Source organism: Crinia signifera, chromosome 7, assembly GCF_055691185.1.
Source record: "Crinia signifera chromosome 7, ASM5569118v1, whole genome shotgun sequence".
Taxonomy (NCBI): domain Eukaryota; kingdom Metazoa; phylum Chordata; class Amphibia; order Anura; family Myobatrachidae; genus Crinia; species Crinia signifera.
The window spans coordinates 19,295,369-19,311,932 of NC_139223.1; the positions used below are offsets into that span (position 1 = coordinate 19,295,369).

The window sequence follows — 16,564 nt, forward strand, 5'->3', positions numbered from 1 at the left end:
CGCTTATTGTCTACATACACACACATGGGGGGGCTGTAGTCAGAAGTGCCCAGAGCAAGGGTATGTTTCGGCATTCCCCTTCCCCAACCCATTTTTTCTTCTTATAGCAATGCCCCATACACATTATACAACACACCACATTATGCCACATAATGCAAGTTACACAATATGCCACAAACCGTAATGCCCAGTACACATTATGCCACACACTAATTCCTATTACATATTATGCCACACAAAGTTATGCCGCTGACACCATTTTATGTCCCATACAGAAATGTCCCACAGAAATGGTTGTAATTACTCATCGCCACTTACACACATAATGCGCTCCTGTAGTGCCACTTACACACATAATGCGCTCCTGTAGTGCCCCTTACACACCATGTCCCCTGTAGTGCATGCTTCTCCCACCCCGTTTCTTTGTCTGCTGGCAGCCATTTCAAAGCCAATCGGAGCTTGTGGCCCTGCAGCCAATCAATAACCATGGCTGCCAGTACACAAGCTCTGATTGGCTGGTGCTGAATATAAAATGCAAATATGCCGGAATTATATAGAAGCGACCCCCATGCCACCCAAGACACCATGGGGACAGCAGCTAACTTGACATTGGCGCTCCACCTTTCACAAAGGTTTCTGACATCCCCCCCTCCCCCTATCATTTTTTACCTACATGCTCGTTGCCAGGGGTTACATTCTCATTGCTGGGGATTTCTTGCTCGTTTCCAGGGGGAGGGGGGGGGGGGGTTTACAAGCTCCTTGCCAGGGGTTAAATGCATGTCGGCGGTGGAGGTTCCATGCTCATTGCCAGGTGGTGGGAGGGAGGGGGGGGGGATTTGCATGGTTGTTACCAGGGGGGGGTTACATGCTCGTTGCCTCATTTCCAGGGAGTTACATGCTCATTGCGGCAGCGTTCCAATCTCACAGTGCAAACCAGAGCTCCCGGGAAGCCGTTTACACGCTGCAATCCTCTGACAGACACTAGGTGACAATTCTGGAGGGGCTGTTGCGGACAGAGACTCTGCGCCCCCACACTTTCAGGGCTCGCAGATGTGCACCTCAGAGATATTTGCTAATCAGCGACCAGTGCTAAATGAGCCCCTATACCGTTTGTCAGGGAATCCCTAGAAGTTCACATACAATTGTTGATGACATAGCATCTTTTACCATATCATCTAATGCAGTGGTAGCAAATTCCAGTCCTCAAGAGCTACCAACAGTTAACATTCTCCAGGTCTCCTCACAGAATCACAAGTGAAGTAATTGGCTCCACCTGTGGATCTTTTTAAATGTACCAGTGAGTAATGAGTGCACCTGTGAGGGGAGATGGAAAACGTGACCTGTTGGTAGCTCTCAGGGACTGGAGCTACCCCTGATCTAATGTACACACCATAACACAGTGCAGCTATCATGCGTGGTTTAGGCATATGAATAACCTTAAGAAGATTTAAGGATCAGATATGGCTAAAGGCCAAGTGGTACTTCTCTGCTGCCACACTGCGTTCCTACGTAACTGGCTTTATGGAGGTGCAATACAAAACGTCACTATTTTAGAAGTCAGGAAATATCTATATTACTTTTGTTTTTTTAAGCCTGAATAGGGCTACTGTATATAGTAAGGACAATATTTTTTTTTTTAAATAAATGTAGCAATCTTTAGGCACATAATGGACATTTCACATAGGCAGCTGCACTATGGTATGTGCAGGTGACAATCTAGAACTGGGGTAGCCAACCCTAGTCCTCGAGAGCTACCAACAGTGCATGTTTTGCAGGTCTCCTCACAGAATCACATGTGAGCTAATTAGCTCCACCTGTGGATCTTTTAAAATGTGTCAGTGATTAATGAGTGCAGCTGTGCAGCGGCTAGGTTGTCTGGAAAATGTGAACTGTTGGTAGCTCTCGAGGGCTAGGGTTGGCGACCACTGATCTAGAACTTCGATTGGTGAGCCGGATTGTTGGCATTTTATTGCCCTACATGAAAACACCACAGATGATAGTGTAGAGCGGTTCTTCTGTGCCTGTACTGAACTACAACACTTCTAGCACCCACGTGCCAGCAGCAGGCTACACAGTAACCAATGGGTGAGAAAACCAGAGCGTACATGAAATATATGTAACAGATTCCTCAGCATCAGACTACTGTACTATGGGCCTGATTCATGTTGACTCGCTAAGTAGCGTGAGTCTTGACTGACCAATATTTGCTGCGTGCGGCTCTGTGACATCAGACGCCCGCCCCCAGCAGGCATCGGCACACCCACATACCCATGGGACCGCCTCCATCCTGCCCCGATGCAAACGGCTCGGCGACTGTGCAAGTAGACGATGGCGTCCGCACAGCAGCCCTGCACATGTGTATATTAGTATATAAGCATGCGCAGAGTGAAAGTATCAGTCCCCGGTGCGAATACGCCGGGGACGGATTGAGACGGAATCAGGCCCTATATTAGACCGCGTACGTCGGCCACACCAGATAAAGCCCCTTCTTTATTGCAGGCTTTAAATATTTTGGCCCAGGAAAAAGAATAAGTTACAGGTCCAGAAGAAGAGTCCCCACAGACTGCCACAGCGATATACCCCAGTGGGCATGTACCCAATGCCAAACCCAATCTGACAGCAGGTAACAGTTCTTAGTCTTTGTCCTACACCGACTGCTGCTCCAGAGGACGGATCTCCGGGGAGGACTCTCCTTCAACTAAAGGTTGGAACGTTCTCCCGTTGCTGGCGGCCTCTGGTGCTCGGGTGCTGGACTTGACATATCTTAGCAGATTCAAGATGGCGGCAGGCGTCACACCTGGAACGCGGAAAGCTGCTCCGATCTGTGGACAGGAGAGCAGTGAACATGTTTCATTAGTGGTACGTTGGTCTCAGACAAATCTGTGTCTAAAAAGTTGTCAATAGGATTCTTCACCCGAACATTTCCATGTTCATCCCACCCCAGAGGGCAAAGCATCGATCGTCTGTGTTTTATGGTGAATACGCTCTTTGTTCCCACTGACTGCAATTAGTCCCGGCTCCGCAGACACCGGGGTTCACCGGATGACTGTACAGACTATCGGGCAGGATCAGTGGTTTTGTCCTCCAAGGTGCCGTCAGCTGAGCAGCACCCTAGGAAAGGATGACACACTGGAATATCAGAGAGATGGAGAACTGGGCCTATGGCGTTCTACAGAAGGAACACACTGGGGTGGCGGCATACAGTGGGCTGTATTCTATCCTACAGGAGGGAAGGCAAAGGCTATTCAGCTGACGCAGATATCCCCCTGCTCCTTTCCTGGTTTACCATTATGTAGGCAGAGAGCCAAAGACCCCGGCGTCTTGGTACGGCTGGTCTAAAAGCTTGAGGTGCAGAATTCTCAGGAAGCGAGGGCCACCTGGAGGACCATCCTGCCAAGCATGTAGAGGGGGAGTGGAAAGCTGGGACAACTAGGCGGTGGCTCTGTGGCTTGTCTATGATACCTGGTGCCAACACCTCACGTGGGGTCATCAGCAATGCGACATAATAAGGCCACGGAATGGTCAGTGATTACCACATTCTTTTGAGTGTGAGCGAGTGATGCATTGTGTCCGTAAAGACAGCACACACCAATTGCTAGTTGTGAAGCGTGAGAACCACCTTTGGTTCACATGCCACCGAAGGACCACGGTGTCATTGTGGAAGACAAAGAGGGTTAATGTAAGTGCCTGTGACTTACAATCTGGCTGATATTTTAAGGTACCATAGATTTAAAAGGCAACAACCACCACCACCACCACCACCACCAGGTTTTGTCTTTTAAATGATCGCTACTTTTAAACATTGGCCATACTTTCCGGGAAGGTGTCAATGCCTGAGGGACACAGACTGTTACAGTTACTACTTGGGATCGGATGATAAAGAAGCTACACAAGACGACCGGATGGAGGGGCTCAAACTGAACGCTCCATAGGACCTTCAATGTAAAAGGTCCCAAGAAGCAACACTGGAATGAACATTAATGAAGACCGTCCTATGCAGGAAAATCCTAAGCAATCTTGCTTAGGACCCTGTTAACGCCTCTGCAACAGCGCCAAAATGTGAACAGCCAATCAGAGCGGCTGATATGCTGGGGCATGGGAATAAACCTTCATTGGCTGTTTGCATTCTGACCCCCTCTCGCTTAGTGATGGTTGTCCTCAGTGTTGAGATATTAAGGTTTAGGGTAGGAGGTTCTCCAATGCAGTGCGACCAGCCCAGGTGGCTCAGCCTTGTCCTGACAGCGGCTTCCGCAAAGGTAACGGTGTCCTAAGATACTAGTGCAAGTAATATCTATCTTTTTAGAAGGAGTGTGAGCGCACCATCTGTACATAGCAGACACCTCCACAGCATAATCAGCTCCTAACTGCCATGTTACAGGGTAGATTTATTAAGCTCAATGATGTGATAAAGTGTCTGGTTTTTATCACCGGACAAAAACCAGACACTTCACCGAGCTTTTTTTTTTTTTTTAAATTCGATAATTTTTATTGAAAATTTTTTTTGTTCGTATAACAATAACACCCCATAACAGTGCTATAAATAGCCAGAGCATTTAAAACAATAGCATATATAACAGGAGCAGAAATAGCTTTGACATGTATATATATAGGGACATTTTTCCTGTAGTAATATGGACAGTGGTATTGCATTATATCGGTAGGTGTATAACAGCCTTAGTATTACATAGGGACATAGTCATGTATATCAAACATATGTAGTTTCAAAAGCAAATAGCAGGGTTTTATGGGATTTTCATCACTTCAGGAGAGAGAGAAATGTATACCAGTCAAGGTACCCGGAGGCGCCATCCGGGTCCCTGGAAACGGATGGATAAAGAGATACACTAATGTAGATATATATTGTATAAGGTTCACTGCACCCCACCAACCTGCAACACAGAGTGGTTAGTTGCCACTGTCCAAATGCAAATAAATATAAATGTATCCCAGAGTAAATCATGTCTATGCATCAAAAGAAAACCCCAAACGTAGCCCAAATCAAACCTCCCTATAACCCCCCACCCTGTATGTCCCACCCCCAACCTGGGAATACCTGGAGCCCTAAACCTAACAACCTACCCTCTAAACCCCACTAAACTACATTAACTAGCCTAGAAAATCCCCCCCCCCCCCCCCCCCCCCCACAACCCAACATGTAGAGCATATTCAATAAGGATGGTTAAGACAGGATATGCCGAGGGCTATTTAGAGTGGCAAAGAAATAATGACCTAGACTAGGTGAACCCCATCTCTCCCACAACAAGCAAGTATGAATGACCTTTTGGTTATAACATTAGACAAATGTATAGCATACAGGAGGCAGAGTTAGGATGCAGTAAAATATAGAGTACGGTGTGAGAGACTTTCCCAACAGTGATTTTGAGGTAAGTCCTGAAACATTAATCCGGCCAGGCCTCAGTGTCCAAAAATGATAGAAAAGGGCAGACAAGGTGCTTGATCCCAGCTCCTCCCGAATACTCAGGGCAATATTCAGGGCACACACACATATCAGTACAGGTATGCAAAGCGTCCAAGGCAAGTTTTCCAACTGACAAAGCCCCAAAGGTGTATATATCCGGAATTGGTATAGGAACAAATAAGTGTCTGTCCCCAGCATCTTGGGGACAATCCAGCCAGCGTTCAGGACATGCGGGCACAGCCTCCCAGAGATTTAAAGTGTCCCATACAGGTTTCACAGCAGACAGGGCCACATGAGAATATGTGTCTGGGGCTGGCACAGGAGCAATAGAACTCACATAAGTAGTGTGCATAGGCAGGCTGCCCAGGATGTCCCCCGCAGCCTGCACCGCACCATCAGGAGAACAGGCAGGAGTCGGACCACCATGTTTAATAGCATCCAGCTTGCTTAAGAGCCTGGAGGCCGAGGCTTGAATCGCCAAAATAATTTTTTGAGTGGAGATTTCCATAATTTGTGTAGTCCTCCGTAGAAGGGAATATTATAGCTTCAATAGGACCTCAGGTGTAATGATCAGATTTGCTTCAGAGGGAAAGTCCAGCATGTGCCAATTGAGACAGCAGCTCTGAAGTTTTAGCCCACCTTGCAGGTACCAGTAAGTGTGTGGCAGCAATAACCACTGGGCCCAGCACAGGATCAGTTCTGATATAGGTGCCTCACAGCTAGCCTAGGGACAGGCAAGCAAGATGGCGCCCGCCCCTCCGCGCGGCCTGAGCGGCGCGTCTCGAGCGAGACGACTCCCACTCTCCCCCGCTACTTTACGGAGAGCCACCGGACGCCACAACCCACCCAGTCACCTGGCCAGCGGCAGCAGCACAGACGGTCACCCGGATCGCGCACACATCCAGTGTTCAGGAGGATCCAAGATGGCGGCCGTGTACGGAGAAGATATGCAGGGCGCAGCAGTCTCCGCTGACAGGACTCCGCAAGCCGTCTATCGGATCCTTAGGCAGCCCAGGGGAGACAGGAGCACCTCCGGACGCAGTGGGTATATGTATTTGCCACCTGCGGGACCCGGGGCAGGATATATGGTCAGGATGTGCACGGAGCTCACACTCCCCGCGTCCGCTTTCAGTGCTGGCCAAGCCACGCCCCCCACTTCACCGAGCTTAATAAATCTGCCCCTCACTTACCTCACGCACGTTCTTACATTTCACAGCCTATTACATCATATGTGAGTTTTTGGCTAAACTTATTATTAGGAAGTATGGCATCAAAAATATTGTGTTATAGACCAGCTCTCTTACATGAGAAGAGGACCCTAAAAAGATCTAGTTGCAGAAGGACCGGTGTAACAGGACCAATGACCAAGGTCTGTACCCACTGCAAACCGACTTTCCAAAACACCTTGAGGGACCTGGGGACCTTGGGTAAAACAGCAGCTTAGCTTGGGTTCTAAGAGAGAAGGTCCAGGCTTCCGGCCCTACCGATAGGGGGTTTGTGACTGAAATGAAAGCCCACGAATAAACCCCAACTTACCGTCTCAGGCCGACTCTCAGATAGTTTCTCCCGGACCTCATAAGATAAAATGGCGTCAAGGTTCATGTAATCTAGGCTGTCTGGCAGCACCAAAGCCTCATCTCTCCGAACTTCAGCCATTTCCTTCTGCTGAAAGCTGACGTGTATCTCATACATAACTAGAATAGGAAAGAGTGACGTGTTTGGCCATTCAGAACTATGGATTCATGTGTAGACAATTGGAAAATACATACTTAGTACATACTTAGTACACGGGTGACATGCCAAGATATAGAAGCAGAAAGAAAAATCAAGTCATGAAGGATCTGGGGCGACATGTAATAGGGTGCCATTTTTTCTTGTCAGAAATCGCTTGCAATTTGGGCCAAATTTTTATTAATGGGAGTGTGAGATTTTTTGGGGGGTAAAATAAAAAATAAACGCTCTTAGTTTCCCAAATATGGGAGAAAAAAAATTGTTGGAGTTCCCCCGTATTTAAGAAACCAGAAACCAGGCTCTTGGACCTGGTTCCAAAATTACAGGGGACAAAAAAAAAAACCTAGGTGTCTCCCGTAATTTGGAACCAGCACCGGGTTTCAACAGCCAGCGGGGTGATGCCACAGCTGGATGGAGACTTTTTATATAATCTTAACTGGCCACAACATCACCCTCTCGCAGGACAACCCTGGAAGGGGTCCCTAGGGGGGTAGGGACCCCCACAGTAAAGGAGTCCCCCCCCCGCAGGCTTCACCCATCCACAGCTGAGGCCCAGGGCTGTCCCTGGCACCCCTTAGCGGTGGTTTATATGATAAATGTATTTTGTGTAAAATAAAATAAAAATTGGGTTGTACTGTCAAATTACAGGAAAACTCCACTGCATGCACCTTTTCACACGCTCCCTCAAAGGGTATTCCTTTTGTTCAGTAGGAAAAAAAAACAGCACTTCCCGAATCCTGCACTAGAAGAGCCGCATCTGAGTATAGGCTTCTGCGCCTCTTCCCCGAGACGTTAGTCACTGGGACCCCCCTCAACCAAGCAGGGCTGAGCTCAGCCCTGACTGGATGTAGCGGTCTCCATGGAGACAGATACATCCAATCAGGTAGGGAACTCCTCTGAAGTTCAGCCCTGATTGGTTGAGGGGAGTCCCAGTGCACGAGAATTGCATACACTATGCGATTCACAATGTCAATCGCAGGAAAAGAGCCCAAATTGCAGGTGAATGACAGCGGGTCCTATACGTGGTCCTGTGCACATTGAACCGGAGCCTGCGAGTCGAACCGGCTGCACAAGCATTCTCCTTGGATGGCTTGTGAGCTGGGAAGTCTTGTCTGGGAACGCATGCTATATATCGCATGAGATCTTGCCACCTGGGACCTTTCCAGACGTTAGAGGGGGATTGAGGGTGACTTCTCTGAGGGAAGAAGTCTCCTTTTTAATGTATGGGGGCCTTAAGGACCAGGGTTGAGAAGGCATAGATAGAACGGCTTATGTTTAACGGACATTAGAAATCTTTGAAGGATACATCGGATAGTCATTGTTAACTGTCCAACTACAAACCATTATCTCTTAGACAATGCCGCTACGGATGACAAACAAATATGGCAGCCAGAGACACACAGATCTCAACATGTCAAGTGATGGCAGAGGAGGGAGCGGGAGGATGTCACACTGCACATATAAAGCTCATATGGCATTCCAGATCCTCTACGCTCATTACATCATACGCTAGCTACACGACTGTGGTTGCCATGCTAGCCACAACACTTTGCTGAACTGGAAAACATTAACCCTTTGATTTCCAAGTGAATATGTCAGAATAGGTGTAAAAACTGGCAAGCAAACATTTTTATTCATCATAATGACCTTTAATGTTACCTGATCTAGGAAATATCATCTTTCTTACACAACATATTTTTTTTGATTTTATATAACAAATGTGAGAGACGCTGGGGTTTTTAGCAGATATTTTGCAAATCTCTTACAGAGATGTTGGCACTGAAAGGGTTAAAATCGGCTGAAGAAACAAATAAATGGAAAATGGTCATTTACAAGATTCTGCTTATAGCCTACTACAGCGATTTAGGCTTAGCTAGACACCTTATACTGATTGGATAGTTACTCATGGGATCGCTGCTGTTCTACTTCTTACATATACAACTTTCAGCACATTGGGCCTTATTCTAGTTCACTCTTTCTGACAAAATCCTTCTTAGATGGACAAAACCATGTGCACTGCAGGTGGGGCAGATGTAACATGTGAGAATTAGCTTTGGGCGAGTTATTTTGTTTCTGTGCAGGGTAAATACTGTCTGCATTATTTTTACACTGCAATATAGATCTCACTTTGAAGTAAAACCCCACCCAAATCTAATTCTCTCTGCACAAGTTACATCTGCCCCACCTGCAGTGCACATGGTTTTGTCCCTCTAAGAAGGATTTTGTCAGAAAGAGTGAACTAGAATAAGGGCCATTGTGTTTTACCTTCTGTCTTTAAGCGCTGAGCTATATCTCGCCTTTCACTGAATCTCTGCAGAGCACCTGGAGAAATCCGGGAGAGGGTCTCCAACTCCACCCCAATATACCTCAGCATGTCCTCAGCACTGGAAGAGGAAGAAACGATTCGTCAGTGACAGTTTGGGGGATAGTTACAGCCATTGACCAATAAGAGCGTGGAGACCTCTTAGTGCACCACAGTGACACCTACAGGTTGCCCGCATACTGCACTGATAAATATAGACTGTACCTGAGGAGGCCGTGACGGCTGGTGCTGATTTGGGCCTCTGGAATCAGTTTCTGCCATTCGATGGGTGAAAAACGTATGGAGCGCAGAGCAGAGAGTCCATCATCCAGAGTCTGTCTGGTGGTGCGGGCCCGATCATAACGTTCCTGAGAGACACAGCCGGCTTCTTTAAATCCTGAGGACCAATCAGTGGAGTGAAATAACTACTACATATCGAAACACATCCACCCAAGAAACAGTCCTTCTCCCCTTTGTTATCGGGACCCTGCTACAGAATGTGGATGACGTTACCAAAACTCCCACGAACATCAATCACCAGCTCACCTCTCAGACTGAGCCGTGTGTCTGCATTGTCTGGCCGTAAGGACATACGGAACTCGGCGCGGCTGGTGAACATGCGGTAGGGTTCTCGCGTGCCTTGTGTGGTCAGGTCGTCGATTAGTACTCCGATGTAGCCTTCTGTTCGGCTGACGGTGAACGCCGGCTGACCTTTAACCCGGAGGGCAGCGTTTATTCCTGCAATCACCCCCTGGCAGGACAGAGCAGAGATCACAGATCGGATATAATCTACCCCCACATCTTGTCGACACTCCACATTTACAGACAGTCTTTATTGCCGACACCAGGTCACTGTCCCCAGTCCGGTACCCACTGCAGACCTGGACTTATAAGTGACAGGCACATAATAACCCTATAGGTTGCATTCCTTTTTATTCCCATACTACTGTTAATCTTTTCTCTGAAATCCACCTAAAAGGGGATATTCCGGCCATAAAATCAAATATGCAACACCCCCAACCAGCCCCATCACCCACCAATACCAACTTCATAATATATACACAAGCGGTGCTTCTAAAAGTAAAAACCCAGGTGAATCATTTCGGTATAATTGGTGAGTTGTGATGTCACAGCACCGCCCTCCTCCTCCCCCAATCACGTACCTGGGCAGCAGCCTCTTCGTACCCCGTGGTGCCATTAATCTGTCCAGCCATAAACAGTCTCTGGACTAAAAAGGTCTCCAGGGAGGATCGAAGCTGGCGAGGGTCCATATAGTCATACTGGACTCCGTAACCTACAGACGTGGGAAAGAGTAGTATACAGAAAGCAACAGGTTCCTTATGATACAGAACCAGAATATAGAACGGTTCCTACACTGTACTACAGTCAGCTGGAGTTTAGAGCAGCAGTAGGAATGGAACAAGACAAATCAAAGCTACACAATACATATCCCAGCATGCCCTGCAACAGTTTTAGCATGGCCAAACTGTAGTAGAGCATGATGGGATGCGTAGTTTAACAACAGCTGGAGGGCCAAAGGTTCCCCATCCCTGTTCTACACCAACATAACTACCCTGGGTGGATAAGTAAGCACTAGAGGCGCCTGGCTTATTGTTTCAGTACCTAGACTCCCATCAGTTCTGATTAACGGCACCATGAGACTGTGTCGCATGAACAAACAGAAAGAGAAACCAGACTATAGTGTCATTCATCTGCTGTAAAATGCTACATAACTGTGCCCGCGACATAATGCAGACATAACATAAGGTCATTCGTTGGTTTGCAGGATACATAGAGAAGATATGTGTTAAGTCACTTCAGTCACATTACACCCATCTTACTGCAAGCAGTCATTATTTGGACAACGCCTCCCTCCCCAATCAATCACCAGTGGTGGATCCAGGGAGGGACGACCCACATACTACACTGGTGTGCCTGGCGGCTGAATGGCAGACAAGGCCCCTTCCCAGCCGCTCCGATTGTGCTTTAGCATCCTCCATACAGTATGCAATGTCATATCCACACTCTGGGGGATAGTTACAGCCACTGACCAATCAGAGTGCAGGAATAGGCGCGGTTTCACAAGATCACCCCAACTTATAGGGAAAAAATAAAAATCTTCATTAACTACTAACCTGGCCTCAGCATGTGAGCATTCTCCAGACCAGGAATTGCTCTGAGAAGCCTCTCCTGGGCCTCGGCTGGCAGAGTCACAGACAGTCCCTGGGGATAGATAACATTGGAATCCAGTCCCTCGGGCTCAAGCCAGACCTGGTGCCTTCTACCCGGGAACCGTAAGATCTTTGACTCAATGGAGGGACAGTATCTAGAAGATCAAAGTAAAGGTCAGCAGGGTCTGTGCCCCCAGACCCCCCCCTGCAGTCCCCCCACAGAACTCTTTGTGCTAGATGTTTGCAACTTCAATACTGCAGAAACATACAGATTTCCGCCTGCAGTGCAAGAGAGTGGAAGAGCAGAAATCTGCAACGAGTCCCAGTGTGTCTTACCTTGGGCCGGCGCTCGTCTCCTTGACGTGATTGCTCAGATGTAAGTTCTCTGTAATGATCTGCTCCACTTTGGGGCCCGTATGTGTCATGTGACAGGGAAGCTGTAGTTCAGGCTGAACAGAACATGGACAGGAGTGAGCATGATGGTGTGTAAACGTCATTTTATACTGTACCCCTGGCTCAGGATTATCAGTCACTGTGGTCAGTATTCAGGACACACTCACCGCATTAAAACTGTCTGATACAGGCCACAATGTGGTAGTGAGTCCACAATAGAAGAGCCACAAATAGTTTTTCCCTCTAATTCCTCTTTATCTGAATTTCATACCTTGATCCAGACACGGTCGTTCATGAAGCTGAATGGTATGGGGTCACTGTCCGCCTCTTGTCTTTGCAGGTTACTGAAATCTACAGAATCCTTCGAGATCCGCGGTGGGGTTCCGGTCTTCAACCTCCCAACAGCGAAACCCAGATGTTCAAGGGTGCATGCAAGACCGACTGCAGGTTCCTCCCCCCAGCGCCCAGCGGGAACATGTTCTGTGCCAATCCGTACCATTCCACGGAGAAAAGTGCCATTTGTCAGCACTACACTATTGGCGAGCACCTTACTTCCATCGGCTGTAGGGGGACAATTCAGCAGGGCTCAGTGCGGACAGTACAAATGTGTGGGGTGTGGCGGACACTTCTTATACCACAAATACATGCTAATCAATCGGCATCAGTGGTTATAGGAAGGATAAGAATACAAACCCAATATGATTCCACTGACTTGGCACTTCCCAGGATAAGAGGGATCTGGGGGGTCTAGAATCAAGTCTTCCACCGACCCCTCTGTCACAGTCAGACCTGGCATATCCAGGATGGCTTTCTGTAGAGAGAAACTGTCCAGTTCAATAGGAGATATTGTGTACAGATAAGGAATATGTATCCCACTAGAAACAGATGCTATGTAGGAGATACCTTCCATGATCTCAGAGGTAGGGATGCTTGCGGTCAAAGTATATGGAGGATAGGGGCTCCGTAAATGCCCTAACCTTCTCCCCCTACTCCCTATTTGTAGCCTAAACCTATCCCTCGCCGCTAGTGCCAAACCCTCGTACCCCGGCTCTGGTGTCGGCATAATGATTCATGTCAGAGTTCCGGCTCCGGTGTTTTGATGGCAGTTAAGATTCCGTCGCCAGGATTCCAGCAGTCAGCATTCCGACCACTGGGATTATAACGCCGGGATTATAACTGCATCCTGATTAAAACTCTAAACTCCACCTCCAGGTAACTGTGTATTCCAGATAATTCCCTTTATTTCAGTTGACCATGAATACGAGAAAAGATAACGAAGCGCGTCCAGTGTAAAGAACTGCAGTGATACAATAGGTCTATTGCTGTATTCAAGTGCAATGAACATAAACAACTGTGCTCTGGGATAAAGACAATAAAAGCTGAAATTACCCTTTAAAATATTAAGTGTCTGTACCTATGTTCAAATATTCTGTAAATCGCTGAAGAACATGCATGCGCTATATCACAGGTTCTCAAACTCGGTCCTCATTACCCCACACAGCGCATGTTTTGCAGGTCTCCTCACAGAATCACAGGTGAAATAATTAGCTCCACCTGTGGATCTTTTAAAATGTGTTAATGAGTAATGACTGCACCGGTCGGATGACCTGGAAAACGTGAACTGTGTGGGGACCAAGTTTGAGAACCCCTGTGCTACTTAAATAACTGGTAAAAATAATAATAACGGTCCAATATAAGCCTCCATGTGCTGCCACCTACTGGTCCAAAATAGGCACTGACCTGCATGTTCCGCTTATACAATGTCCGGTCAATCTGGGCCCGCAGACCCCACACCGCTGGTCCTTTACTGCGGTTTAACACCTTGTAGTGGATCCCGGAGATGTCACAAATCCTCCCACAAACACCATCAAGAGCGTCCACTTCTCTCACCAGGTGACCCTTCCCAATGCCCCCGAAGGACGGATTACAGGACATCTGACCTGAGTGTGTACAAGGAGATGAGCTGCAGCTCCAGAAATAAAACCCCAGCGCAACACCGCAACATTATGTATTTTACCTATTGTTTCCACCATGTGTGTGACGAGCAGGGTCTTGGCTCCTGTCCGCGCTGCCGCCGCTGCAGCCTCAGTGCCTGCATGTCCTCCCCCGACAACCACCACATTATAGCGTGGGACATCGTCACCACTCGGGGCAGAGCTGACCAGGCGCCTGGGGACCCGGAAACGGGAGTATGAGCACCGTGCTCCATGACGGAGAATCCACTGCAAAAGCAAATAGAGATGAGTGTTCTACTGAAGATGTGATTAACCCATAGCAACTAATTAGAATATTCTACTTATTTATTTAGCACCTTTTAGAAAATAATAGCTCCCAAAAGCTGGAATATGGACAATGCATAAATTGTCCCTAAAATGGTTAAATCTAGAAGCTTAACCAATTTGTCTGAATGAACACTTTTTTGTCAGCTTTCCATGTTTGGGAGCAAACAGCCAATTGTCATTCGCTCCCAGAATGGCCAGATTTTCATTCCAACCAGTCAGATTGGAAAGATAATCTCACAGTGTGTATCCAGCTTTAGTCTCCATTTCTATCATAATTAATAAGTGATTTCATCACCACAATCTGCACCCAAATCCCCAGTTGCAGCCTGCAATAACTGTACAGGGCTGTAGCAAACAGCTACACTGTAACAGGAGTATGCTGACAGCTGAGTGGAGCAGAGGAAGTGTCCCGGTGCTTCAGCCCATGATTGTATCACCCCCACCAGCCACCGTGGCCTTCAGGAGCTAGGAAAGGGGCATTATGGCTGCAGCCACAGAATGGACCCAGTTATAAATGTGATTAGGTTCACCAGATAACCTGTTTAAATAGGCTTACCACACTCTGCAGCATGACGCTCACTAGTGATGTCCTCCGTCTTCTGTACATGCAGCATCGTTAACTATATTGTGCATACCCACTAAGCGATATGCATGATCAGATCATTAATATTAATTAATATTTCTTTCAAAATGTATAAAGAAACTTTAATGCTATGGGTGTCATTAAAAAATACTGATACTCCAGGATGCCTTGATTTAAGGAAGTTTGCGAACTACTGGTCTAGTGTGTACACACTTTAAGTAGCTGGCCAACTTTAAACCAGCACTTCATCTGGCTTCAGTCAGGCGCAGAACCTAAGTTAATGTGTCCCAGATTAAATGGATAATATAATTAGTCTCTATTTAAAAGACCTGATGTGTACACCCAGACTCTTTACTGTGCAGTAAGCATGTCTGTATGGCTGATCTGGAGGGTATACAGCTAGTACTGTACACACTAATATTGACCAAGGGGGGAATCCAATTCCTGGGAAATGTGCAAGTTTCTGCTGTCATGGCGTTGAATTCCCCCCATTCAGGGCCCTTTCTAGTGTCCTCACAGCCTATGGGTCTGCAAACTAACATCTGCGAGTCAGCAACATTGCGAAGGAGCTTTAGGCCAGGCCTTATAATGACTTTAATAGTTTACAGAAAGCTGATGTTTTTGATACATTATAGCGAGGGAGGAAGCGGGGGTGGGTTGAGGATGAGTAGGTATGACCATTGGTTGGTTACCACTGATGGTGCCATTGATGGATAACCAGGATGGTGTAAAACAGTTTGTAAGGGAACCATCAATGGTCATCCCTACATCAATGTTCAATAAATTGCAAACCAATCAAGGTCCAGGGGCGTGGTTTCACAGATGTCTGGGGGGCAGTGCTATGCTCTGTGGTCCATCACCCAGTAGAAAAATTAAATAAAAACCATCGGGTTATCCCCCCCCCCACCCCTCATCGATGGTAAAAGTAGTCATAGACCATCAATGATTTTTAAGTCGCCGATGGCGATCCCTAGTGGCGGGGAATTGGCCTCGGTGGTCACCATGGAACAATGCAGGGGCAGCAAGAGAATTTAATAGGGTAAAATGGTGACAGTTTGCGCAATAGCGTCAGGCGGCCATTATTATAACGCACAGGTGTCCCCATTGTCACACTTATGCGCACTACAAGTACTATAGTAGCAGCATCACTGGGTGACTGATACACTTGTGTAATGTAATGCCCCAGTAACAGCACAGCCTGGGATATTACATTATTACCCACCACCACCAGGGAGGGGGGTGCCGTGCGGATATCGGGAGAATACCAGCCCCAGCGTGCTAGGACATGCTGGGATCTGTAGTCCATTGACAATAGAGCAGGGCTGGCTATGAGAGACTGTCCCGGTTAACCTGCGCCCCCAACCGCCGTCACTCATCTCTCCCATTCGCGGGGAACCCGTCATACCCCGACACGGCGTCCTTACTCACCTTCCCCCCGTGCTCCGCTATGTGCGTCGCCATCTTGGAGGTCACATGACCTACCATAGAGACGTGGAGGGAGGGAGAGAGGCCCGCCAGTTTTTGAGCCTGTGTGGAGTTATACATACTGCGCAATATGATGTACACACTGACAGGGATGGTTCTCAAACGGCCCCGGGCCACCCTGAGGGGTATATTTACTAAAATGTGAGTTTTTAGTCATAACATCTCATCAGGATTCTATGTATCAAGGGATGGAGAGCC

At 47.5% G+C, this 16,564-nt stretch overlaps 1 protein-coding gene across 2 annotated transcripts; it reads right to left on the bottom strand.

Moving 5' to 3' along the window:
• Positions 1-2,471: 2,471 nt before the first annotated feature.
• On the bottom strand, positions 2,472-16,396 carry MTO1 (mitochondrial tRNA translation optimization 1). Of its 2 annotated transcripts, none has more exons than XM_083152537.1 (13): positions 16,310-16,396; positions 14,034-14,238; positions 13,757-13,956; positions 12,710-12,827; positions 12,288-12,577; positions 11,960-12,072; positions 11,588-11,778; positions 10,616-10,746; positions 9,999-10,203; positions 9,678-9,849; positions 9,416-9,534; positions 6,956-7,113; positions 2,472-2,822 (listed from the first exon to the last, which is right to left on the bottom strand). In XM_083152537.1, exons 1-13 carry the CDS (start codon positions 16,364-16,366, stop codon positions 2,646-2,648), a joined length of 2,136 nt encoding a protein of 711 aa, XP_083008663.1. In that variant the 5' UTR covers positions 16,367-16,396; the 3' UTR covers positions 2,472-2,645. The 2 variants fall into 2 exon arrangements, with proteins under 2 accessions (XP_083008663.1, XP_083008664.1); XM_083152538.1 differs by lacking the exon at positions 16,310-16,396 and adding an exon at positions 14,855-15,482.
• Between the last annotated feature and the right edge of the window lie 168 nt (positions 16,397-16,564).